A 25,064-nucleotide genomic window follows, 5' to 3' on the forward strand; every position below is an offset into this window, starting at 1 on the left:
AAACAGAGGCGTTAAGGAAGCAGTCAGTGGAAAAAACTAAATGAAGGATAGTGGCCAATCCAGAGGCGCTGGTGCTGTTGCCCACCTCCCATTGGGGGGGGGGGGGGGATCCAGTTCCAGGTCCCTCTTGTGTCTCTGAAATGCCGTCAGTGGGTGGTGGCTAATTCTGCTGATATTCCCGCATATCATGTGCAGAGAACTGCATCCAGAAGTCCCACTGGTACTGGAGGCTGAGGGACTACAGATTCCAAAACGGCTCAAGTGGGCAGATCGACTACTGCTAATATTGCAAAGACTGCTGAGGATTGGGGTCTGTTCAGCTTAATGTGGTCTCTAAAGAGACTGGTAACATGGCTAAAAACAAAACAGGTCCTGGTCTAGTGAGTGATGGTAGAAGTGTGAAGGACATGATGGATATGAAAGTTGATGCCCCTGCAGGGGCTCCTGGATCTCCCCAATCCTCCAGGTGATATACCATCTCTGTAACGTCGGGTATGGGTTCAGGAGATAGTTGTACCAGGATCCAGTTGCCCCTCCAGCGGCGACAATATCTGGCAGCAGTTATGCTGGTATTACTGCTGGAGGGAGAGGTGGGAGGAGCGTCCTCTTGTCTTCAGGCTCTAGGGATGGCAGTTTGCAACAGCGCCTCCTGTAAGCTTTAAGGAGAGCTCAATGAATGTAGGGGGTAGAGAGACACGAATTTGGTGCCTGACAATTGGGCAGGACGCTGGCCATAGGAACATGGCCCGTCTTCAATAGAGAAGCAATGATCCATGACCCTCATGGCTTAAGGTGGTGGAGCTTCTGCTGAAGTTGGGTTTCAGGGCGGATAACATCTATGTCCTGATCCATCCCTACAGTACGTCTGAGTTCGATATTAGCCCAAAGAACCTTGAGCTCTTTTTGGGGAACTGTAAGCTGGTAAAGGATGATCCTGGCTGGTGAGGTTTCACTGCACAAGTGGTAACCTGCCAGACTGGAGTCAAGAGAGTGACCATTTTGACTCGTAATGAGTCACTCTCTTGTTATGACATCATAACTTAGCTCAGTTAATACAGTGAGGTGGTGGACAAAAAGAATCGGGATAAACACAGCATCTGGTCCGAAGCCTGGATGTTTATGGTCCAACTAAAATGTTCAGGGCACTCGGTGATCCACATATCTGCAGCCTTTCTCCGTGGGGATCGTATCTTGGACTTCTACTAGGAACGGCCGAAGCTCTGTCACAAATGCGGCGACTGCATACATTTGAGTGCCATCTGCAAAGTCATCAAGTGTACCCTGTGTGGTTAGGTAGGTCATTATTCGGCATCTTGTGTGATCAGTTGTCACCTGTGTGATGACCTCGGTCACCCATTCAGCCACTGTCCACGCTCTTTTGCCAAGGCAATTGTGGCACTAGCGGAGAAGAGACGTGAGGCTGCCTCTGTGCTGAAAGGGACCAGCAGAAGCGGTGGAGCCTGGGAGCTAAGGAAGAACAAACATGCTGTGGCTGACAAGTTGAGGCGCCTAGAGAAGTGCAGAAGGAGAATGAAGCTGGCAGAGGCTCATGTTGCAGGTGGGTCAATGCTGGTCCCTGTTCTGGATGCAAATCATGTGGCTAAGGCTCCAGGGGACAGGAAGTTGGGTGAGGAAGTCATGAGAATCCATAGGGAGCGGGCCGACAACTCTTTAGATTCCTCCCACTATAAAAGTGTGGGAGAGGCTGGCAAGGCATGGCGAGAAAAAAAAGCAAAAAAAGGAAAAATGAGGGACAGGAGATCTATCCCCAGACTGGGCCATGTGCAGGAAGACAAACCGAGCTCTCCAACAGGTTCCAAGTTCTCACCTTTTCTTCCAAGGAAGAGGCAGAGGGTAAGGGTGATGCCTTCAGGGGGTACTGAGTTTTCCTCTTGCGATGGTTCAGTGACCTTCATGGGGTGGGCTGGCCCACAGCCCTGTGGTGGTGGTGGTGGGGTGAATAAGAAAGACATTTAACTTAATCACTAATGGCACCCGCTCTGTTAACGCTGGCATCAATTAATTAATGATCAGTTAGAAATAGGGAGGTACCTTATTCTGCATGTCCTCCTGAAGGAACAAGAGCTTTGGCTAGTTAACATCTATGGTCCCAAAAGCAAGTGGGACCACAAGGATCTCTTTATGAGGATTAAGCTGTACTTTTTCACCAGCCATCAGGTGATTTTTTTTTTTTTTTTTAAAGGGTGACTAACAGTCACAAGGACCCACGACAGGAGAGGCATGCTAGCTTATGATAGCATTGCGCTTTAATAGCATAGTTAGTGAAGCTCGCCTGGTGGATGTCCACATCTGGTACTCCCAAGTTTCACCTATTATAAAGGTAGATCTGGGTCTAGTATAGGCAGGTGTTGTTTTTAAGGAGGAGGCAATGCAATTGTAGCCTCAGCAGAGGAGAGCCATGAGGTTGCCTCTGCACAGGAAGGGAACAGCAGAAGCGGTGGCACTGCACCAGTGTCCATTGTTCAGGTGGAATTCTCCAACAACTGTCTTTGAAGACTTTCTTAAGAGCCAGGTACCATTACTGGATCTCTGTAGCAGTAAGTCAGAGTGGTGCAAGGTGTTCAAGATCAGGGCAGTGAAGTTCTTCCACCAGTTCTCTAGCCTTAGGAACCGGAGCAGGCACCATCTGTATCAGGGCCTGAGGAGGAAACAGAAGCACATCCTTGTAGCTACCTCCAGCTGAGCCGAGGCCTTTACAGTGAAATATGCCAGTATAATACGCATGCATCTTTGGTTTTTGAGGATTTCAAGAAGTACCACTTGCCCGACCCCTACAGGAACTGGAAGAGGTCAGTGAATTGTAAGGTTGTCATTGGACTGACTGACAGTATGAGATCCCTGAACAAGTCCAGATCAGGGATTCTGGATATTGTTATACTTGCACCTTTTGAGAAAGAAGGATCTCGATCAGGATGTAATGGTGGCTTTCTTGGCTGAAACTGTCCTTGAGCCAGGAAATGACATCTCAATGTTTTGACAAAAGATCTCACTTCGGCTCAAAAAGTCACCAGGTCCAGATGGCTCAACTTACAATATTGTAAGACCTTTAAGGTCATTTTGAGTCCCCTCTTGACTGAGGTATTTAATGAGTCTTTCATCTGGCACTCTGCCAAAGTCAATGAGGAGGTTGTCTTTGACCATTTTGTCAAAGGTAATACAGAGGTGAACTGTATACCCTACCCTGAAAATAATCCGCAGCTGAAGACAAAAAAAAAAAGTGGCTCCACTACAGCTTGTCCCTGTTGTCGTCTTCTGTCCAGGGATTGCAATATCCCTGCCTCCTGGAAGCGCTGGTTGTGATTGGCTAAGTTTTTTTTTTAGCCAGTCACAGCCAGCACTTGATGAATGGCTGTGATTGGTTCATCGAGTGTTGGCTGTGATTGACTAAGCATCAGCCAACTACAGCTAGCGTCTCCAGGAGGCAGGGATTTTTCAATCCCCGGCCAGAAGATGCAGCCAGGCTGACAGCGTTTAAGGTGATGTATACTTTATTTTTTCCTGCAGCTAGGGCTTAGATTATAGCTTTGACACTAGGATTTCCTACTGTCAAAGTTGCAACCCACAAAAATCACGTTTTCGTGCGATGCACCAGAGAGGAAGGCTTAATAGGTAAACATGGGCTACAAAACCTCACAAATTGCACGCATATCGTAGGACCCATGATGTTTTGGTGTCAGGTTGTTGCATGCTACAAAAACATTGCACATGTTAAGTAACCCATAGGAAAGCATGGGCTTCACCTACATGCGATTTGTAGCATTGTAGCAACATGACAAAATCGTGTGACTTTGTCGCCCATGTGAACAAGGCCTAAGAGAAATTCTATTCAGGGGATTAAATAATGCCAAGACAGCTAGAAGATACTTAAATGACTACTGTAGTGTCACACCATTTAAGATTGCAAAAAAAAAAAAACAGAACTGACAAAAATCTGTAATTTGGGCAAATTAACCCAATTTGCAATAAAAGTGTTCAATAATTTTGATTTTAACTGCACATGATTACATTCACATGGTGCAGAAATTCTGTGGAATTTTCACATCCAGAAAGTCAAAATCTGAACCATTAATGTGGTTCCTGTATTCACAGCTGATTTCAGCAGATGCAGCGCTCCCTTCACTTTCGAAGTCTTGAGTTTTTGTTGCAACCCTTCATCTGGCAGCCTCTAGTGATTGCCAAGCCTCTGGTCAGGAGATAGAGAAGTCACATTACTTGACCAAAAGCACTGCACTAACTGAAGCCACCAGGGGCTGCTGCACACCAACATGACAGACTTTGGAGTTGAGCGCTGCATCTGCTGAAATTTCAAGTAAAAAATCCACACCAATAGTACAGAATTGGACCCCGTTTTAAATGTGGAATTTCCCGCTGTGGACATTCTGCAACATTTCCACCAGTGCTGTCCACATGAGCAGCGCTGTCCAGTCAGGAGCACGTATGCACAATGTGCATCAGGTAATCAGTCCCTTTAATACATTGGGGGGGGGGGGGGGGAATATATTATTTATATCTTAATAAGCAGATGGTTCATTAATATCTTACTTGCAACTTGCTCAATCTATGTCAGCATGTCCTATGGCTGGTGAACGTCAGGGTAGACCGCATATAATGAAGACACTACAGTCAGTGTTTTATAATCCGCAGTCTCAGAACTGGCTGTATTCCAGACCCTCTTGCAGAGCCAGTTATAAAGGGGAATGTCCTGTATGTACTGCCCATACATTTATACAGTGCAAGAAATTCTCAGACTTGCCGTCTATAGCGCCTGTCATCTTTCTGTGCTTAAATCAATGTAGTGTACAATTATCTAGGAAGAACTACTGTGCACTCCAACTTGGCAGAACGCTGACTAAATAATGGAGGAGTAAATTTGTCTTCGGTTAATTTTGACACTAGATGAATACAAAGGTTCCTGCAGTCGCAGATCATGACCTGACCCAAAGTCTGATCCCCAGAACAGCACTGGCACGGCTGATGCCGTTAGCTCAGGTGAGTAGATGTGTCAAAGTTAGATTTGTAGCTATCGTATTTTGTAGAAGTGTGCAACTGGCCGCTATTGTAGGTTTTTGTAAAAATGCCACTCACATCCCTGCCGTACTGCCATAAGATGTTATGTACTAACCATCAAGTCAAATTTATGAAGGCGCACCCGCATTCCCAAAAAAGTAAAAAGAAAAAGACTTTATATCAAACTAGGATTTATTCCTCTGGTTCTCTCCAAGTTACAAATCTACAACCATTTAGGACTTTCTCCCTTTTAGACTCTTGCATAAAATCCAGTTTTAGACCTATGGATGTAAACAAAAACACAGGAAAGTCATCAATTTAAAGATGAGAACAATTTTACTCTGATCTAGTGAGCGAGTTACACAGCTAAGCTCATCTTTGACCATTTTAGGGCAGATGTACAGTTTTGATAAAGGGAACCCGCCAGGTACTTTATGCTGCGCTCACTGAGGGAGGCATATTTAGTGACAATTCCAGCAGTAATGTACAGGGATTCTGGAGAACTTACAGCTCGCTTCTGCAGCTCCCAGCAAGAGTCGAGTTCAGTTTATTCATGAGGACCTACTAGTCCGACCCAAACTCTTAGTATGCAGCATAATAGCTAGAACACTGTCAGTCAGGGCTAGTAGGTGGGTTTACTAGGGTCTCATGAATAATCTGGACTCAACTCTTTCTGGGAGCTGCAGTAATCTACAGAATAAAACCATTAGGCTTCCAAAATCCCTGTACAGTACCCCATAAGTGAACTGTTGGAATCAGCATGTCTGTCCCTATAACGTGCTGCCCTATGTGAGCACAACATAAAAGTACCTCACCGGTTCCCTTTATACTCCTAGAATCGGGCTTCTAAACGTTTACCATATGTGGGACAGTGGTAAACCAGTACATTTGGTCGATCAGATGCTCCAATGCACAGATCTCTTTTCCATATTTAAGTTAAGGCGTATTTACACAGGTGATAGTCACACATGAGTCCCGTCCAATGGCGATATGGACCGAACGGGAAAATGACACTAGTTTGAATGGGTTCAATGGTCCAAGTTCAGGGGGGAAAAAAAAAGAAAAGAAAAAGGTCTTACTGGAAAATAGATTATGTAGTGTGCAGAGTGTCCCCATGTGTTGTGTAGTATGAGTTGCACGCAAAAATCTCAGGCACAACTCACATTGCCTGTGTAAATACACCCTTATGGGTGAACAGTCTGCTGGGCTGTTCACCTCTATTTGTCTGTCCTCTTCTCCCTTGAGGTTTCCAGCTTAGGCAGCCTGAGACACTGCATTTCACATCTTCTACTCCTGCATCACACAGATGACAGCACATGTGCAGAGTCATCCTCATCCATTCACCATAAATAACACCATGTTCTGTCTTCTGTGCACCATAAAAGATGCGACTGCCTGAGCTTATAACAGTTGTGCTTTTTGGAATTCCATCTGCGCATTTTAATGACTTTACATGAGCAGCCAATGTAAGATTTTTACTAGACGGGATATTATGGGATTTTTGTAACGGGGCAAACTGTTTCTGTACTCACCCCAGTATTCAGCTGAAGAAAGCCACATGCTCTTAGATCCTCTCAGGATACGGTACTCTTAAGGTTCCTACAACAGGGGGAATAAAAAACAAAAATTGCTGAAAGATGTGCAAATTGGTATTTTAGCACAGAGCCTAGATTCATACACATCTAAGTTTCCAGTTACAGTTCTACACACTTTTCCTTTTTAACCTATAAAGCACATGTGTCAAACACAAGGCCCGCGGGCCGAATCCGGCCCGCTGCCTTGTGTTATGTGGCCCGCGGCGTGCCGACGGCCGCTCACCACTGTAGTGATTACCAGCTGGGGTGCCGCAGCTCCCCGCTGGTAATCACACTGACAGCGCTGATCCCTTCTCCCCTGAGTCCCCTGCTCTTCAGTTCCGCAGGAGAGGACTCAGGGAGGAAGCGTGCCGTGCTGCTCACTGATGTCAGTGCACACCCGGACGCATATGAACTTTTTCCACAAGACTTCTGCACTTGTCAGCAATTCCAGCAATCTGATTGGGGAATCAGCCAACCCAGAGAACCAAACAACCAATCAGGTTGCTGGAATTGCTCAATAGTGCAGAAGTCTTGTGGGAAAAGTTCATATGCCACCCGGGCTCAGCACGATCCGAGGAGGAACGGTGCTGACAGCAAGGAGGAGGTAAGCATATGGCTGGGGAAGGGGGAAGTTAATATTGCTGCTGGGGGGTGAGGGTTAATATTGTTATTGCTGGGAGAAGGTTAATAATGCTGATTGCTGCCGGGGCTGAGGGAGTTAATATTGCTGGTGTGTTGGGGGGGGGGGGGTTTAAATTGTTGCTGGCAGGGGGTTAATATTGCTGCGGGGGTCGGGTGAGGTGGTAATATTGCTGGGGGGGGGGGGGGGGGGGGGTTAATATTGCTGCTGGGAGGGGGTTAATATTGCTGCCGGGTTGGGAAGGGGAGGAGGGGGGTGTTAATATTGCTGCTGGGTGGGTGGGGGTTAATACTGTTGCTGGGAGGGGGTTAATATTGGTGCAGGGGGGAGGGGTTAATATTGCTGGTGGGGGTTAATGTTGCTGTGTGGGGGGGTTAATATTGTTGCTGGGAGTGGGTAATATTGCTGCTGGGAGGGGGTAATATTACTGTAGGGGTCGCTATTACTACTGGGGCCACTGTGGGGATCGCTATTACTAACTGGTCTACTGTGGGGGTCAATATTTTTACTAGAGCAACTATGAGAGTCACTATTATTACTGCGACCACTATAGGGGTCACTATTTTTACTGAGGCCACTATCAGAGTCACTATTACTACTGCGACCACTATGGGGGTCACTATTAGGGCTCGTTCACACGGGCGTAATTGCATTTCGGTCGCACAAATACGCTACGTATTTGCGCAATCGAAAATCGCTTATGCCTGCGTATTTGGGCATGCAGAAAAGAACGCAGATGGGCCCCTGAGATGGTGCGCAAATATGCATTGAATACATAGGCTTCCTGCGCATTCACCACGTATTGGCGCGGCCCATTCACTTCAATGGCCTATCAGGGTGCGTAGTTTGAAACAAAATAGGTCATGCTGTGTGAGAATATACATCATGTGAATGAAATCATTGACATGAATGGCTTCTGTTCTCTGCATATTATGTACGCAAATACGCTGGTGTGAACGAGCCCTTACTGTACTGTCTTACAATCGGCCCTTTGAAGTTCACCAAAAACCTGATGTGGCCCCCGGTGAAAATGAGTTTGACACCCCTGCTATAAAGGCTCCTTCACACTGGCGAGAAAATAGAGTGAGTGAAAACGCACGATTATGAAACCCATCATTTTCAATGGTTTCACTCTCATTTGCGATGTTTTCACTCCTGTGATGGATAAAAATAAACAGCATTTTTCTTTTTGCAAAATCACCTATTGAAATCAATAAGTGAACATTGCGATTCCATGCGGCGGCTGTGACAGCTGCAGCAGGGGATTCTTTCAGCTCCACAGGGATGTGAGGCCGTCGCATCCAGGAGTTTCCATGTGTTTTCAATGGAGTTGGCAGCAGTAGCGCTGGTCCCATTGAAAACAATGGGAGAACATCGCAATCTCCTGCCACGGTTGTGATAGCCAGGGTGGGGATGAGGGAAGCAAGGCTGTTTCCACGTGAAAAAGTCTCATATTCAGGATTGTGGGGGCAATATCCAGCCGTGAATCACAGCCATATATTGCTCTTGCCAGTGTGCAGGAGCCCTAAAGTTGCAATTAAATACTTTGTCATCAATAGAAAACCCTAAACAAGCCAAGTAACCACCATCTTCTAGCCACATTGGCTACATGGGATTTGACAACCCTGGTTTCTATTGGGTATAACCATTTACGGTAGCAGAACTTTGATGGAACATTGGACAAAACTGATAACGTTACGCTGCCTTCAGGGCCTGTGATAAACACCGTCTGGGATGGTTTAGTGATCCTGCAGTGTGAAGGGGGGTTGCACCAGATGACCCTGGAGGTCCCTTCCAACTCTACCATTCTATGATACCTTGTGTCACACCCTTACCCAACCCATTTAGCGTTAACATGCATAGTAACATAGTATGCAAGGCTAAAGAAGAAATGTCCATCCAGTATCCTCCATCCAGTTCAGCCCGTATCCACCCTTCACCCCCCCCCCCTTCTTGCTAATCTGAAGGAAGGCAAAAAATGCCCCAATAAGGCAGAAACCAATTTACTCCATTTGGCAGTCAGAATCATCCCTGATTAGTTTTGCCCTGGGTGTCCCACCTAAAAATGTTCTCCTATGCACAGAATAGGGGTGGGGGAGTAACTAGCCGATTCATGTGAGGTCCCAGTGATCAGACCATCACAAATGACAGGGTTCCTTGAACAGGAACATTGCTCACGTATGCAAACCCAGCTCCAGTCATTTTAATGTGGCTGCCAGAGATAAGAGTACAACTGCTTGGCTGTCAGTTCCACGGAAACAAATGTGCTGCGCAAATGCTTCAAAGCCGCTACATTCATTCAGGGACCTTTGGAAACCACATTCTTGTAAATGATGGTCCTCCAGGGATCTGACACCACAATCAGCTAGTTATCCCCATGTCTTGTCATAACTTTTCGTAGGACATCCCTTTAAGCCAAAGATGCACTGAGGTGTTTAATACATTTGACAATGCACCATCAGTATGTTAGTGTTATCAGTGGAACTGCTCATGTTGAAAATTTAAGGAAAAAAAACCAAAACCACTACAAACCTTACTCATCCATAATGAGCTGGAGTCCAGAGAACCCATGTCTTCTCATCAAGCCATTCCACGCTTCCTGTGGAACAAGAGAGATATATTACGACTTTATACTATGAGCTGCGGTCTATAGGGTAGAGAATGAAAGCACACCTTACCTATTCTTATGGCCCTTGCTTTCAGGTCTCACTGCTAGACCTATTGGCTTTTTTGTCACACCTGTAGTACAGTAGCTATCATTCTAGTAGGCTCCAAATGATGTTCTTGCTAGACTGTCTTCGTTATTTCAGCTGTAACTAGTCTTGGGGAAGCTCCTCACTATCAGCATAGTAACTCCTGCATTCACTTCGTGGGAACTTGAAGCTCTTGTTCCTGCTGTAACTCCTTTAATAATGCTGACTGAATCCATACCGTAATGGCGAGAGGTGCTGTGCTAGAAGGGTCTCAAGTAATCCACTGGTCTATAAGGCAGGACAGCTTAGAATATTCTAGTACAGAAGATAATGCTTAACTCCAAACAGTGAACTAATCGTGGCCCCTTTATTGAGCTAGTAAACTAGGACCATCGTATCCATAGATACTATAAAGGGTACTCCAAGAATTAAATATTGATAGCCTATACTTATGCTAGACCATCAATGGCTGACTGGTAGTGGAAGGACTAGTGGCTATGCCAGTTACTGCAGCTCTATTGCATTCACTTGACTGGAACGAAGCTGCAGTAACTCACAGATGCCAGTTGTACTTGTATTGGGGACAGAGCACTCACAAGAGTCCTTCCGGTACTCCAGTTTAGGTGGATGGTGGAACAGTGATGGTCTAACCCAATAGGTCATCACTATTTAAGTAGAAGACCCTTTCAAGTGTTCATTTTGACCACAGATTTTTGACCATTCAAGCTGGATTTACTAAAGTGCAATTTGTTTTATCGCATTTGTAACAGTTTAGAACTGAGTGGTTGAAAACTAAGTCAGAGGAACTGAAATCTCAAAATGTTTCGCAAAGTAGTAATCAGAAGGTTAATGTATATAAAACCCTGCACTTTTGTAAATCGAGGCTCTACATATTAAGCTAGAATTTACAAAGTAGCAGCGATACATTTCCTGTGAAGGCAAGACATTGGACTTTAATTTTGAGATAGTCAAGTTCTTGAAGGTCTCAAACAAAACCCTTAGGCTGCCTGCACACCGGCGGATTTGCATTGCAGAATCAGGGGCCGCCTCTAGGTTCTGCAGCAAATACAGTCCATAGCATGCTATGAAAACGTGATTCTTCCTACACGAGCGGAAATCAACTGTGGTTTCCACTGGCGAGAAAAAACAAAACGAGCATGCTTTATTTTTGTGCGGTATCTGCACACAGCCTCCATTTAAGTCGTCCGACCCGCGGCTCCTCCCGCAATTAACATTGCGAAAAGGTCGCAGTACCTGAGTCATCGCCTAGTGACAGAGCAGGAAAGTCTGTACAGTGCATGTTTGATGGCAAGCAGTCCAGACCATCCACAGAAAAAGTCTGCCAGGTACGTGGGTTCACCATCTGCAGTCAGGGCCAGATTCCACGTCTCTGCCATGTGCAGGCAGCCTTAGGTCCCATGTAGCAGTAGTGTGCCATGTGGGCAGCTACCACACACCCCTTTCAGCAGTTGTGGGTTGAATGTTTTACAGGAGAGATGTGGTTTACCATGTTTCACCTGTACAAACCACATCACAAAACAGCGTGAAGGTACGTGCAACGTCACCAAACAGCACACCACTGCTGCATGAAGACCGCATAATACACCAACCTGAATAGTTGGCTGCACAACTAGTATTAACCCTTTCAGGGGTGACACTTCTCAGGTGGCTAGTCTTTTTGGAGCTGAATATGCGGGCTTAACACAGAACTGAAATAGACATCCAAACCTGAAAAATAAATATTAGCATATAGCTTATACCCCACCCACCCGACGTTTTGATTCACTGGTATCTTATGCAATACTTTACCCAGAAATCCACTTCTCGTTTTAATTAACCCATCTATTGAGATGTGGCATGGATTCAGTTAAATTGTAGATCAATAAACTAGGCTGTAATAAGATTGCTGCAATAAGCATTCCCTTCATATTATGTTAGCGAGCAGAACAGATTTCCTGCTCAATCGTCACAGCTCTTCGGAGAGATTTTGCACAATTAATGGAAGTTCTAATATCAAAAATCCAATCTATTAGGTCAGAATGCTCTAGTAGGGTATTGGAAAGGAACTTGAAGAAATATATATATTTTAAGTTATACGACTTTTCACTTTGCTTTTCTTTAAGATGAGAAGAAAAACAAAAACAAACACCACTGCTTTCTGGACTTTTAAGTGACATTCACTGCACAGTAACACAATGTAGCTATTATACGAGGTTCAAATTTGGGTATATTAAAATATGTATATTTAATTTTGCCATTAAAGTATCATAAGGGGATTTTGAATGGCAAACAAGGCAGAGACTTGTTAGTCTGCCATGGCAGCTGGGGGGGGTGCTATCCTCCTGCCCATGTAGTAGTCCGTCAATCTTATAAAGTGATGGCATGGATATCCTAATGAGGACGCAACGTTGCCTCCCCTTCACAAACCCTCCCTATAGGGTGTCACAGCCACCTACTGAGCAGGGGTCCGCTGTACCGGTACTGTATGCCCTTCATTTACAGGATGGGTTGGAGATTAAACCCACACCAGTCGAAGTGATAAGCTAGATTGTCAGGATATGCTAGTGAACAAGTTTCGATCAGCTTCTACTGAAGCATCCATGCACCAATTGCAAGGACAAGTTAGCAGCTCCTCCTTTATCCGGCAAACATTTTACTGCCCCGAGTAGCAATTTTTTATAATATTCATTATCTTTAAAGTGTTTCAGTGATCGCACTCATAATTAAGACTTCGGTTGTGATTCATTTGTATGTTTCAGGAGCAGGGTTACCATTCCAGTCTCTACATAGCTCACTCAGTGCCAAGTATGGCACTACAGGCACATATCCCATTGGCAAAGGGAAAGAGCTTGTCAAATTAATCCTGTTCTTCCAGGAAGTTTATGAATAATTCGACACAAAGATCCAAGAAAAGTTGCTTCTGAATTGTATTTTTTTTTCAGATGGGGAATCGGAGTATTCACCAAGACAGATGTCAGGAGAACCGACAGGGGCTCTTTAAAGTGAGCCTAGCACTAGGTGCATACTGCCCAAACAGGCAGCATGAAATGAAGACAGGCACCCACACTGCAATGGTAAAAGAAAAAGATACCCCATACTATAAAAAGCTACTGGGCATGAGGCCTGATCTGCTTGAGCTATAGTAAAGGGTTTATCTGTGCCTAGATTCATCAGTCTAAGGGAAACTTCAGATGGGCCGTGCCGCTTAACGGCTTTTGCAATTTTTCGCTTTTTACTGCATTTCAGAAACAGACACCTTTGTAATGTGGGTGTCTCCCCTGGCTTAGTGGAGCATGAACCTAGTGACGGGTCACCTTGGAAGAAAAATAGCCAATATGGCTACCTGTCCAGGACACTCATCTATAAGCTTTCCACAACATGTTGATTAAATGCCTCTATCTTGGGGTCTTGAAAGCAGCACCACCAAAAATAAGAGCAAATGAGCCGGCAGCTACCCAGCATTAAGAATCCAGTTCAAAAGATGCAGACAGGTGTGCTGACAAAGATAATACACGTCACGTTTTAAACCAGTCTTGCATGTGACAAAGCAGCATATAATCGCTTATAAATGGAGATAGTTGCAAAATTTAGATGGCCATAAAACATGAAGCCATTTTAAATGTTAATTGAAATTAAAACATTTCCAGTGCAAGATGTGAAGACAAATAAGGCTCGTTTTATAAACGACTAAACTGTCTTCACTAGATTTCATTACAATCATCAGTGTCTGAAGATGGCATATATGGGCTGCCAAAGAAAAACTCATAATATTGGGAAGAGACCAGTTATTTTATCTATTGTTTCGTCCCTCAATAGCGGTTATTTGTGGTGGCACATTAGCTTACATCAATCCCATTTAGTCAAGCTACCAAAAATGGTTAAGGGGAACCCGTCATCACCTTTGAGCCCCCAAATGCTACGTTATGGGCTCAAAAGGCTATGGAACGGTGATCTAGGAAGCTGCATTTCATACCTACCAGATGTCCCATTTCAGCACTTTGGCCACAGAAGGTTGGCACAGACACAAGCATATGCTGGCAGCTGAGAGGTCCCACTATGTGTGCGCCAGCTTCATGGGCATGGCGCAGGAACATAGCATTCAGCGAGTATGAAACTGCTCCCTGGACACCCTGTTTCATCACCTTTCAGCCCCATAATGTAATTTATGGGGCTCAAAAGGTGATGACACGTTCCCTTTAAAGTATTCCAAAAAGCACAGCTGCTTTTCAGTTGTCCAGAGAACTTGCTGGCCCTCCATGGAAAAATGCTGTGCCAAATAATTGAGGCAAGCTTACAGATACAAGCCAGTTTTATTAGAAAACATACACGGGAGAAGTCTCAAGCTGGTATCGAAGGTTAACATACAAATGAGCTCACTTATACAAATAAAAGTACTTGCCCCTTACTATAAAGTTCATATAGTCTTGGCAAGTAATGTTAGAAATAAAAAAAAGACTTCGAGACTGATCCAAGTTAACAAAAAGCAAATTCTGAGCCCAGTTCACATTACTTTTGTCAGCAAGGCTACTGTAGTGCCACTTTATGTACAGCACCAAGAGAACTACAGCTGGTAACGAAGCATAAAGTCACCCTACAACAGACTGGTTTAAAAAGTGTAGATCGCTGCCAAGAGGGGAAACCTAGGAGCCTGACAAGTGGTATTTGGGATGTTAAGAAAATAATTATCCAACCTTAAATAAAACGTAAGCCATATAAAGCCAAGACAATGCAACAAATTACAAATTGACCAACTAAACATTTCAAATACCACTGCCATTCATTCATTGTTTCTAGTGTTAAGCTTGCATTATTGAATACTATCAGGCTGATTTTACTAACAGCTCTGATTTTTTTCTTCAATGATCGGACATTAACTCGTGAATAAAAAAAAAAATATTTAGGTCGAGCAACACTTTTTTGCCCTGTTAAGCGAGGAAACACTGAACTACATGATTTTTTTTTTTTTTTTAAAGTTAAAATCTTCTTAATTCTTTATTCCTGCTATCACTAGCACAATTTACAGGGCAGTATACCTGATGTAATGGGGTAACGGGAGACAAACTACAACAGATAAAAAGACCTCAGGAATGTACATCTAATCAACACTACATTGCATTAATCATCAGCTGCACTGCTTACAAACTGAGGCTATTACAGTCCTGAACAAGAAATGCCTCCTGTATAAGCTGCGGTAACTTTTCTGACTATGGATCATCGCTGCTCCTGTAGTAGATTTTATAGTTCCTCTAATGCACATGGACGACTGTCTCAAAGTAACCTGCAGCTTTCCTGACAACTCCTCGCTCTCTTGCTAAGAACTGTAGCCTGTTGAATGATATAGGACAAGAAGATTATTATTCAAATGCTTCTTCAGCCAATGCGATTCATTAGCACAAGACAACACAGCTAATTTAAGTTACCTTTTTCTGTTGTAGACTCAAAACCTTCTGCTTCCGTAGCTTCCACCGCCACTTCCACCACCTCCTCCTCCTCCACCTCCACCACCACCAGATCCATAGCCACCTACAGGAATAAGAAAAAAAAAAAAAAAAGTTTACTCTTGTACACAACACACAAAATACAGAAGAAGGTATAAAAGGATTGGGACTACAAACCACCATAGGGGCCACTGCTACTTCCAGAGCTTCTTCCACTGAAGCTGCCACCACCTCCCTTCATGGGACCATAGTTAGACTGTTGCTGGCCACCATAGTTGCCAAAGTCATTGTAGTTACCTAGATTAGACAAAAAAACACCAAACAATTAGGATATCAAAAATAACGTATATTGCAATACACTTCAGTTGTTATTTTAATGGCAACCAGCGATTATCCCATACAGTGAATGCATCATGGGGGGGTGGGGGTGGGGGACACACTACTTACCGCCACCAAAGTTTCCTCCCTCATTGTAGCCATCATATCCACCGCCACTTCCACCACCATAGCCACCACCTTGGTTTCCATAACTTGGGCTACCGCCATAACCTCTGCCGCCATAGCCAGGTCCACCACCATAACTGCTGCCACCTGGTTTACAAGGCAGAAAATCGCTAATATGAAGGAGTTATCCAGGAGATGGGCATGTACTACATGAAGGGTTTATTTGCCAGTGTTAAGTTATGCAAATGTACAGTATTTCATAGCCTATAATGGTAATGGCAAAGAATGTTACACCAAAAAAGGCTATTGTGCACACAGCCAGTAGAATAGATTGCAACTAAGAAGGATTGCCGAGACCCAAGTGGGGTTAAGGTTGGCATTGAAGCCCAACCCCTCAGGTCTCAGCAACTCATTTTAGTTAGTCTAGAATGAACTTCAATGTCTGCAGAAAACCCAGTCAACAGTTAGGGCTCAAAAAATAGCCAGAGTTTAGAAGTCTTTACTGGCATGAAAAAGCATTTCTATCAAATGAGTGATCAGCACATATGGAAAAAAGATCAATACCAGATTTTTGCATCATCAGGAACAGATATTCCAATATCATTAAGGAATGTAATTACTGGTTCCTGAGGTTTGGGAAAAAGCCCAAAACCTTTAAATATGGATTTCAATGTATGGAAAAATGTATATTTACCATCTCCACCAAATCCATTGTATCCATCTCCACCGCTGCCATAACCACCTCTGCCACCACCATAACCACCTGTGAACAAAGAAAGAAATTGAAAATAAATAAAAGGAAATCTATCTATAATTTTGTGTATAGTTATCTTGGAGGCAACCTTTACCTCTGTTTCCAAAACCACCACCGCCACCTCTTCCAAAGTTTCCTCCACCGCTTCCATAATTTCCACCTCTACCCATGAAATTACTTCCACCACCTCCTCTGCCTAATACGAAATGAAAACAATCTTAAACTACTTTTTTTTAAAATATTTTTGCATATTTTTCACAATGCAAAAATATATATTAAAAAATTATCCAAGAACAAACCTCTCTGGGAACTGGCTGTTTGCATCTCCTGCTTCGAAAGGGCTTTTTTAACTTCACAGTTGTGGCCATTTATAGTGTGGTATTTCTGCACTAAAGAACAAAAAAAAAAAAGGAAACGTCACACCAAGTCATGTTTGAAATACACCCGGAATCTAAAATCCATTCACTCCATTTCCCAAATAAGTGCTAGTAACATTTCGGGCTCAGTTTTAAGACACCATACAGTTCTTGCTGATCTGCGGATGACTACAATATACAACAGGGTACCAGGAGATAACACTGCAGTTATCCTCAGACGTCAAAAAAGTCCTTTACAAGGAGCAACCATCATTCAGAAAGTCACCGACGCGTTCAAATGACATTTGCCTGTTTTTAGCCAGAGCATTTCTTGTTCTTTAGCTGTTTGACAACATACAGATCATAGCTGGGATTTCCATGCAAATTTGTTCACAAGTTGTCCCAAAACTGCAACTTTGCACCAGATGACACTTGATTAACCAGCTTTTTATTTTAACTGAAATTAAACTAGCAAGCGCATGATCACTCATAACCCTGTGGTGGAGGTTTTTACATGAAATAACCATCAGTTGGTCTTTCGAACGATTATTCAGATCGTAGTTCTGTGCAATGGTAACTAGAGTACAAACAATGTCAGATGTAAAGCATTCAGGTGGTTAACGTAATGACCATAAACACTCATTCTACTAAATGTTTTTCTGCAAGTGATCAAAATGAGTTGTGAGTTTTCCATCGCTAGATCTCATTCACACTCACATTTGATCACCATTTTGCATGGTTTTGTTGACAAAGTTGGGAAGGAATACAAAAAGACATTAACACTTTCTGGTTTTTGAGCTTTAAAAGAGACTACTACATCACTACTTACCAACAATCTTATCAACCGTGTCATGGTCATCAAATGTGACAAAAGCAAAGCCACGTTTCTTTCCACTCTGGCGATCTTCCATGACTTCAATTGTTTCGATCTTGCCATAGGTCTCAAAATAGTCACGTAGATGATACTCTTCAGTGTCTTCTTTTATTCCACCAACAAATATCTTCTTTACAGTGAGGTGTGCACCAGGTCTGACAGAATCCTAAGGGCAGGGAGGAAGTTTTGTTAACACAAGTTGCAAAACTCAAATTTAAAAAAACTAACAAAAAACCCAAACAAACAACATACTTCTCTGGAAACTGCTCTTTTGGGTTCAACAACACGACCATCAACTTTGTGTGGGCGGGCAGCCATGGCAGCATCAACTTCTTCCACACACGAGTAGGTGACAAAACCAAAGCCTCTGGAACGCTTTGTCTGTGGGTCTCTCATAACCTAAATAATAGGATAGTGCATCAGAAAAATTGATATTGCCATCTAGATTCTAAGAACTAGATTACCAAAGTCACAATTGTCATTTCATCCATTATAACAGACCTAAATGTTGATAGAAAGTTATTTGCCATAAGATTAAATACTGATGATCTCCAATACCCTCTGAAAAGCACTATGGTAAAGAGCATGTAAGTTCCAAGACTTCCAAGTGTATAAAACTCATTAACAATTGTATTATGCATTAGTAATACCTAGACCAGGACAGCAGCAATGTAAATCAGGCTGCCATTAATCAGAATCTATAGTCTGCATAAAGCATGAAGGCCATACAGAGGTACAGAATAAAGGTTCCTTTTAGACTGGACGAGTATCAGGGAAAACTATGCCCGACACTCATCCCTGCATGTCCTAGCTCCTGTGCTGTCACACGGGAGCTAGAAGCATTGGCTTGCTCAGAGCAGCTAGCAGGGGGCATTGCAGCTGCAGGAGATTTCTCTCTTTGCACTCCCCCGTCCCTCTCCATTGACTTAACATAGCTGTCGTTCAGTACTAAACGGCTGCTATGTTATGTCAATGGAGAGGGGCAGGGGAGCACGAGGAGCGAAATCTCCTGCAGCCTCCTCGCTGAGAGGCAACGATACTAGCTCCCTTGCAGCAGCACGAGAGCTAGTATGTGCGAGGACGAGTGTTGGGCATCGCTTGCCCAACATTCGTCCTGCCAAAATGGGGCTTTATACATCATTCTGTGAGCTTACATGTCTGCTTTTGTTCCAGTCAGGTCACTCGTGCTTGCATAAAGACCAATATTAAATTGGAGACTGCCTATAGTGAAAGTCTCATTTTACAAAGCAGCTTTGCAATGATGGGTGCATACTTAAACATACAAGATAACTTACCACACAGTCTGTTAGCTTCCCCCATTGTTCAAAGTGTTCTCTTAGGCTGTCATCAGTGGTCTCAAAACTTAAGCCTCCAATAAACAGCTTCCTTAGCTGTTCAGGTTCTTTGGGCTCATGTCCCTGTTTGGAGAAAATTAGACAAAATGTCAGTCTTTTCATAAACACAGGTTTAAAGCTACACATAACAGATCAAAAAGTGTCACGTGGACTCCTACAGGTGGAGAAAGTGTGCCGTCTGATGCCTATACTCCATATACAATCTATCAAAATTTGTCACTAGGAGAAAACACGACCCATAACAGATGTAATGACCAATGGTGAATGTTTGCAGTGCAGACATTATGACTGCAATCAAGTCTGGATAGCAGCAGCACACATGTGGGAACAAACAGGTATGTTCATAGTAGAATAAGGAGAACTTAAAGGGGTTGTCCCGAGGCAGCAAGTGGGTCTATACACTTCTGCATGGCCATAATAATGCACTTTGTAATGTACATTGTGCATTAATTATGAGCCATACAGAAGTTATAAAAAGTTTTATACTTACCTGCTCCGTTGCTGGCGTCCTCGTCTCCATGGTGCCGACTAATTTTCGCCCTCCGATGGCCAAATTAGCCGCGCTTGCGCAGTCCAGGTCTTCTTCTTTTCTGAATGGGGCTCCGTGTAGCTCCGCCCCGTCACGTGCCGATTCCAGCCAATCAGGAGGCTGGAATCGGCAATGGACCGCACAGAAGCCCTGCGGTCCATGGAGACAGAGGATCCCGGCGGCCATCTTCAGCAGGTGAGTATGAAGACGCCGGACCGCCGGGATTCAGGTAAGCGCTGTGCGGGTTGTTTTTTTAACCCCTGCAGCGGGGTTGTCTCGCGCCGAACGGGGGGGGGGGGGGGGGGGGTTAAAAAAAAAAAAAAAACGTTTCGGCGCGGGACAACCCCTTTAATGCTTAACCAGCACTGTCAGTTTTTTTTTTTTTTTTTTTAATGGCAGAAGTTCCACCAATGAAACTCCCACCAGTTGGTAAGTTATAGCAAGTATATCCTTGTAAAGTTTTTGCCACATGGTAAGTGAGGGCATATTGCATGCTGAAAAAAAAATACCTTCCTTTATAGAGATCACGACAACTGTGTAAAAATGGATGCAAATTTTCTTCTGGCTGACTGGAACATGAAATCTGGAGTTCAGTTAAAAAGTGTGTATCTGTCTCCCTACTCATTAAAAAAGTATCCCCATAGGATACACAGCAAGTATGATAAGAAACATTGTATACTTACAGCATCATCTGATGAACTCCAGTGGTCCTAATAAAATACAAAAAAAGAAACATTTTACTATGACAAAAATAATTAACATCTGAAGTGCTGAGTATACCCCAAATACAGGCATACCAGGAGCCACACACAGTATAACAAATTACCCTACCTAAATCGCAGGAGTGAAACGACTCAATAGCAGAGAGATTAGCCATATTTGATTTTTTAACATGCCTGATCTTTTGTTCCCAAGAGTACTCTCCATCGAAACATTATTGGGAAGTCAGTAAAAGATGGCCGTTGGCCAAACAAGCTTTAGTCTGACAGCTATGGAAGTTGTAAGGGCAGCTCAAGTGGTGCAAAAAAATTCCACAAAATTGGTGCAGATGTTCTATACCTTCAATAAGTAACTGCTTGTCTTCTGTCTGTATTGTAACACCTAGTAAGTTTTCCTGACGGACCACCACTTTTTTACTGATCAACAGAGGGAAGGGAGCAGTTCTCTGATACACAACTAGTAAGTTTTCGTGCCCTCCACATTTACACAAGAATGTGTGACGTAACAGGAAGGGACATGGCGGCCTCCACAGCTTATCAGACTCTTTGTAATTTACAGCAGCAATCTGGGTAAACTGGAAATCTAGAGAGTTGATAGCTGCCATAGATTTCTGTCTGGCGGGCACGAGCGGCCAAAGACCAGGGCTCCATAGTACGATTTAAATACTTGCCAATGCGCCTAAGATTTTGCACATGGTAAAAAAAATTTTTAAATCTTGCTGCCACTAGTGACTAGCCCAGCCACAGCGCTATTCACAGCTGTAATGCAAGAGGTTTCTTGTGTAGCTATAGATGGCATCAACACGACCTCCACCCACCAGGAGATGAAGGGGAAACATTCACTCCGCTTTCAGGTTTACCTACTAGGTGAGACATATCCGTGGCACTTTATGCACCATAATAGCCCACTAAAATCAATGGGCATGTGTAAATACAAAAGAAACCTGCGTACTTCCGAGCTAAATCAGCAGCAGATAACAGCGCATGAATATGCTGCATATTCAAGGACTGAAATATGCATACGCCTGTGTGCATGCACCCCAAGCGTTCAGATTTTTTTTTTTTTAATTTGGCTTTTAGGTAATTTTTTTTAGTCTGGAGCATTTATGAAATTAGGCACCTCTTACCACAGCACACTGTTAAAGACCAGCGTAAAACCCACCAGTCTTTATATGCAGAGCTGAGTTCCCCCGCTGCACTACATGTCCCAGGCGACTGTTACGCAACAAAGTATTCCATTACGTGAACATTAGCTGCCGCCAGTAAGGGCTCATGCCCACGGCCAGGTCGGATTCTGCGTGCGAAATATTGCAGCAGAATCAGATCCGGTGCCCCCCCCAGACACCCTATACTCAGCTCTCCGGATCCGCAGCGAGAGTCTCAGGCGGCATGCATGACGCGCCGGGTGATTCTCTGCGATACTTCAGCTGTGCTCACAGCGGAACAGACGGCTTCCATTGACTGCAAAGTTCCCGCACAAATTAGAAGGTGCTGCGCTTCTCTCCCGTGAGCAGAAAATTGCAGTTGATTTCCGCTCGTGGGCAGGGGAGAATCGATTACTACAGCATGTCTATGGACGGTTATTGCTAAAGAATTTGTGGCGAGCGTCTGGCCGTGAATTCGGCAGCGATAATCCATCCATGGGCGTTAGCTCTAATGCTTGTAATTTATCACCAGTAAGGCCGCCTGCACACGGGCGGAAATCCCGCCGCGGGATTTCCGCCACTGAAAGTTTGCATAGGAGTGCATTACAATACGCACTCCTATGCAGACAGCCGCGGTTTGCTCGCGCGGCAAACAAACCGCGGCATGTCCTATTTTTGTGCGGGGCACGCACTCTCCCGGCCGCCGGCTCCGGTCTGCGCCGCAGCCGGCACATGAAAGAGCTGGGGCCGCCAGGCACGGGAGAGTACGCACTCGTCCCTGCAGGCTCTCGGGTCGGGTCCCGCGGCGAGAATTCTCGCTGCCGCATCCGACCCGCTCATGTGCAGGCGGCCTTAGAGGGCAGCACCTAGATGAAAACTGCATACCAGCGACAAATTGCAACATGGTAGCAACAGCTGATAGCTTCCTGTTTCATGAGGGTTACTACAGGCTCCACATGGAGACCAAAACAGTCACCAAGATAATTTGCAGTTGGCGGCAAGACTAGTCTTGTTGCCAATTACAACTAGTCCAGCTGCAGCATTGCATCACCCAATCATCCACTTACCAATTGATCACTTGCAGCCAGCATCCCAGAGGAAATTTTGACTCCTCCCCTTCCTGTTCTACCCTATAGTACATGCAGATGGGGGAAGAGTCCAAGTTTTCTCTGCACACAGCGCCACCCAGAACCTCTGGCAGGTCCGTACTAACATCTGAGTGAGAAATTTGTATGTTCGAGGGAAATATTGGTTTGATATCACGCTCGCCTGTGTGAAATTAGCCTTAGTGCAGGTAATAGAGAACCAGGTGAGACATTTTCATACTCACCTGGTTCCTCTCTGCAAAGTCCATGCACCGGCCAAAGAGCTGACTCTAGAGTCCCATGCGTGTGCACACCTATACAAGTCTATGGAGGCGTGTAGACACAGGACTCAAGTCAGATTTTCAGACGATGCATGGACTTTACAGGCCGGCACCAGGCGAGTATGAACAGTACGCCGCCAGCACCCTGGCATCCATTAGTCAGTTTATGGAGCTTTAGTCCCCCTTCAGTGCATATTTGCAGTGAATTTTTCAGCTGTGGAAAATCTGCAGCAAATCAGCTATGTGTGACCGCACCCCAGGTCGTCTTACAAATAGATACACGGATAAATTTAAGTTTGTTTTTCCAAATTTGGCGCCACCTTCTGTGTAGTGGCCGGTGCTTGTAACTACAGGCATGACTTGTGTAGATTTCAATGAGAGCCGTTCCTGCAGTTACAAGGACCGGCCATAACACAGAGGTCGGTGTGGAGAATTCTACTACTTCCGCTTCGCTCTCTTTATTTGCGGTGATGATAGCATGCGTCCGTTCGGCTGGGGTCCCAAGCAATGGACCTATGCTGATCGATTTTTCCATGGAAAACCCCCTTTTGTATCCTGGAAGATTTTCCAGGATACAAAAAAAAAAAACTTGTCAAATGCAGTCACATGTTGAGGATTTGGTGCAGAATGGTGAAAAATAAGCCACCATACCGTATACCCAAACAACCTCCTGAGGAGCAAAATCCACACGTGGACATTGGGCCTTATATCCACGGCACGCAGCGCATCTGCTGATCTATAAAATGCTTAAAAAATAATTGAATGCTTGCTGGTGATGGCAGATTGTGGGGTTTTCCCACGTGGATGTACTACAGATCATCCGCACGGAAAAAATCCACAACTCCTCCTCCAAGCCTTTTCCCCACCGCCATAACTGCTTCTAAACTTCAAATCCGCGAATGCATTGCAGTGTATTTGTGAATCGCTGTGGATCCTAAACTCCAATAGAGATGAATGAAGTCAGATCCGCACGGAATAAAATCAAGGCAGCAGACGTAAAATCATTGGCAGAAGCTCCATTTCTACAGGCGGCAATCCGCAAATTAAATCCGCACGTGAACATCGCGCCTTAAAGGTCACCAATGTTATCACAATTTTGTTAGCTGTGAAACACTATTTTGTGGCCACTTGTAATCGGCTTTGTGCATGTGGTGCGCCGAAAGCCTGTAAAGATACACTTTACATGTAAAGTAGTCCCATGCCTGTACGGCAAGAAATCTGCGAAGGATCCGCGACAAAAGCCACACCAGATGCCGTTGATCTGCATTACATAGCATGCTGCAGACCCATGTAACACACAAGAGAAAAAACAAGCTGCATTTAAAATTCTGGCAACTGTAAAAGGAAAAAAAAAAAGTATTTGCCTCCTATATACCGGAGCAGGTCATTCTGTAGCCCCGCGGGAGGATCTGCTGGTCCAGGGCGCACGGGGACGGCTCCTCCGCACACGTGACCAGGAGGAGCGCGCGCGCAAAGCCTGCACACACACACATCCGCTTTGTCTCGCGCGCGGCACATGGCCGCCGTTCTACAGGATGACGTAGCCCGGCTCCCATTTTACCGCCTCCTCACCTCATGATAGCCGCCATTTGCAGGCCGCCGCAGCAGGAGGAGGAACGACAATGCACGGTGCTACCAACACCGCGGACCACCGTTACCTCACACGGCCGATAAAACACCCTGCTAAAATGTGGTGCGCAAGGCATGATGGGACTTGTAGTCCCGACGTTGAAATCATGTTATGCTTCACCAGTTTATAAAAACTACAAATCCCACCAAGCCTTTCCGCCTGGTAGTGAGAGCTCGCTACGGGAGAATGACCAGCGCGAATAAAAAAAGGCGCCATCATACAGCAGCCTCGTCGCTGGGAAAGCAGCGACGATTACCTCAGCCGTGCTAGGCCTCAATAACCGCTAGTCGTGTGTGTGACGCAGCGGAGGTAGAACCTGCGGCCGCCGTAGTGCACAGAGGGGAAGGGACGAACTATATAAAACCCCATAGACCCTTCTTACCTCCATTCCTGGTCGCGGCATTCTGCCAAGCGCGCAGCTCTCCTACCACGGCAGATAAGAGAAAGAAGAGGAGGGCGAAGGACACTCCGCTACGTGACGTTCTCGGCGCCAATCCCGCCCCCAAGGCCTCGCTC

The 25,064-nt window shown here is 44.8% G+C and overlaps 1 protein-coding gene across 3 annotated transcripts; it reads right to left on the minus strand.

Moving 5' to 3' along the window:
* Window positions 1–5,202: 5,202 nt before the first annotated feature.
* On the minus strand, window positions 5,203–25,064 carry HNRNPA3 (heterogeneous nuclear ribonucleoprotein A3). 3 transcript variants are annotated; one of them, XR_010786378.1, is made up of 14 exons: window positions 24,931–25,064; window positions 20,372–20,398; window positions 19,100–19,222; window positions 18,057–18,203; window positions 17,760–17,970; window positions 16,874–16,963; window positions 16,669–16,770; window positions 16,515–16,583; window positions 15,824–15,967; window positions 15,554–15,673; window positions 15,359–15,461; window positions 9,778–9,844; window positions 6,561–6,627; window positions 5,203–5,309 (listed from the first exon to the last, which is right to left on the minus strand). XR_010786378.1 is itself a non-coding variant. In XM_066575788.1 (12 exons), exons 1-11 carry the CDS (start codon window positions 24,949–24,951, stop codon window positions 15,376–15,378), a joined length of 1,140 nt encoding a protein of 379 aa, XP_066431885.1. In that variant the 5' UTR covers window positions 24,952–25,064; the 3' UTR covers window positions 14,230–15,263; window positions 15,359–15,375. The 3 variants fall into 3 exon arrangements, 2 of the variants coding, with proteins under 2 accessions (XP_066431885.1, XP_066431886.1); XM_066575788.1 differs by lacking the exons at window positions 5,203–5,309; window positions 6,561–6,627; window positions 9,778–9,844 and adding an exon at window positions 14,230–15,263; XM_066575789.1 differs by lacking the exons at window positions 5,203–5,309; window positions 6,561–6,627; window positions 9,778–9,844; window positions 16,669–16,770 and adding an exon at window positions 14,230–15,263.

The sequence above is a fragment of the Eleutherodactylus coqui genome, chromosome 8 (genome assembly GCF_035609145.1).
Source record: "Eleutherodactylus coqui strain aEleCoq1 chromosome 8, aEleCoq1.hap1, whole genome shotgun sequence".
Classification (NCBI taxonomy): domain Eukaryota; kingdom Metazoa; phylum Chordata; class Amphibia; order Anura; family Eleutherodactylidae; genus Eleutherodactylus; species Eleutherodactylus coqui.

Coding starts and splice junctions, on each gene's coding strand:
- HNRNPA3 (XM_066575788.1), bottom strand. CDS start 24,951: ATGCCGCGACCAGGAATGGAG. Junction 17,971..18,056: donor AAAGAGCAGTTTCCAGAGAA/GTATGTTGTTTG, acceptor CCCTGCCCTTAG/GATTCTGTCAGACCTGGTGC. Junction 16,771..16,873: donor AACAGCCAGTTCCCAGAGAG/GTTTGTTCTTGG, acceptor ATTTCGTATTAG/GCAGAGGAGGTGGTGGAAGT.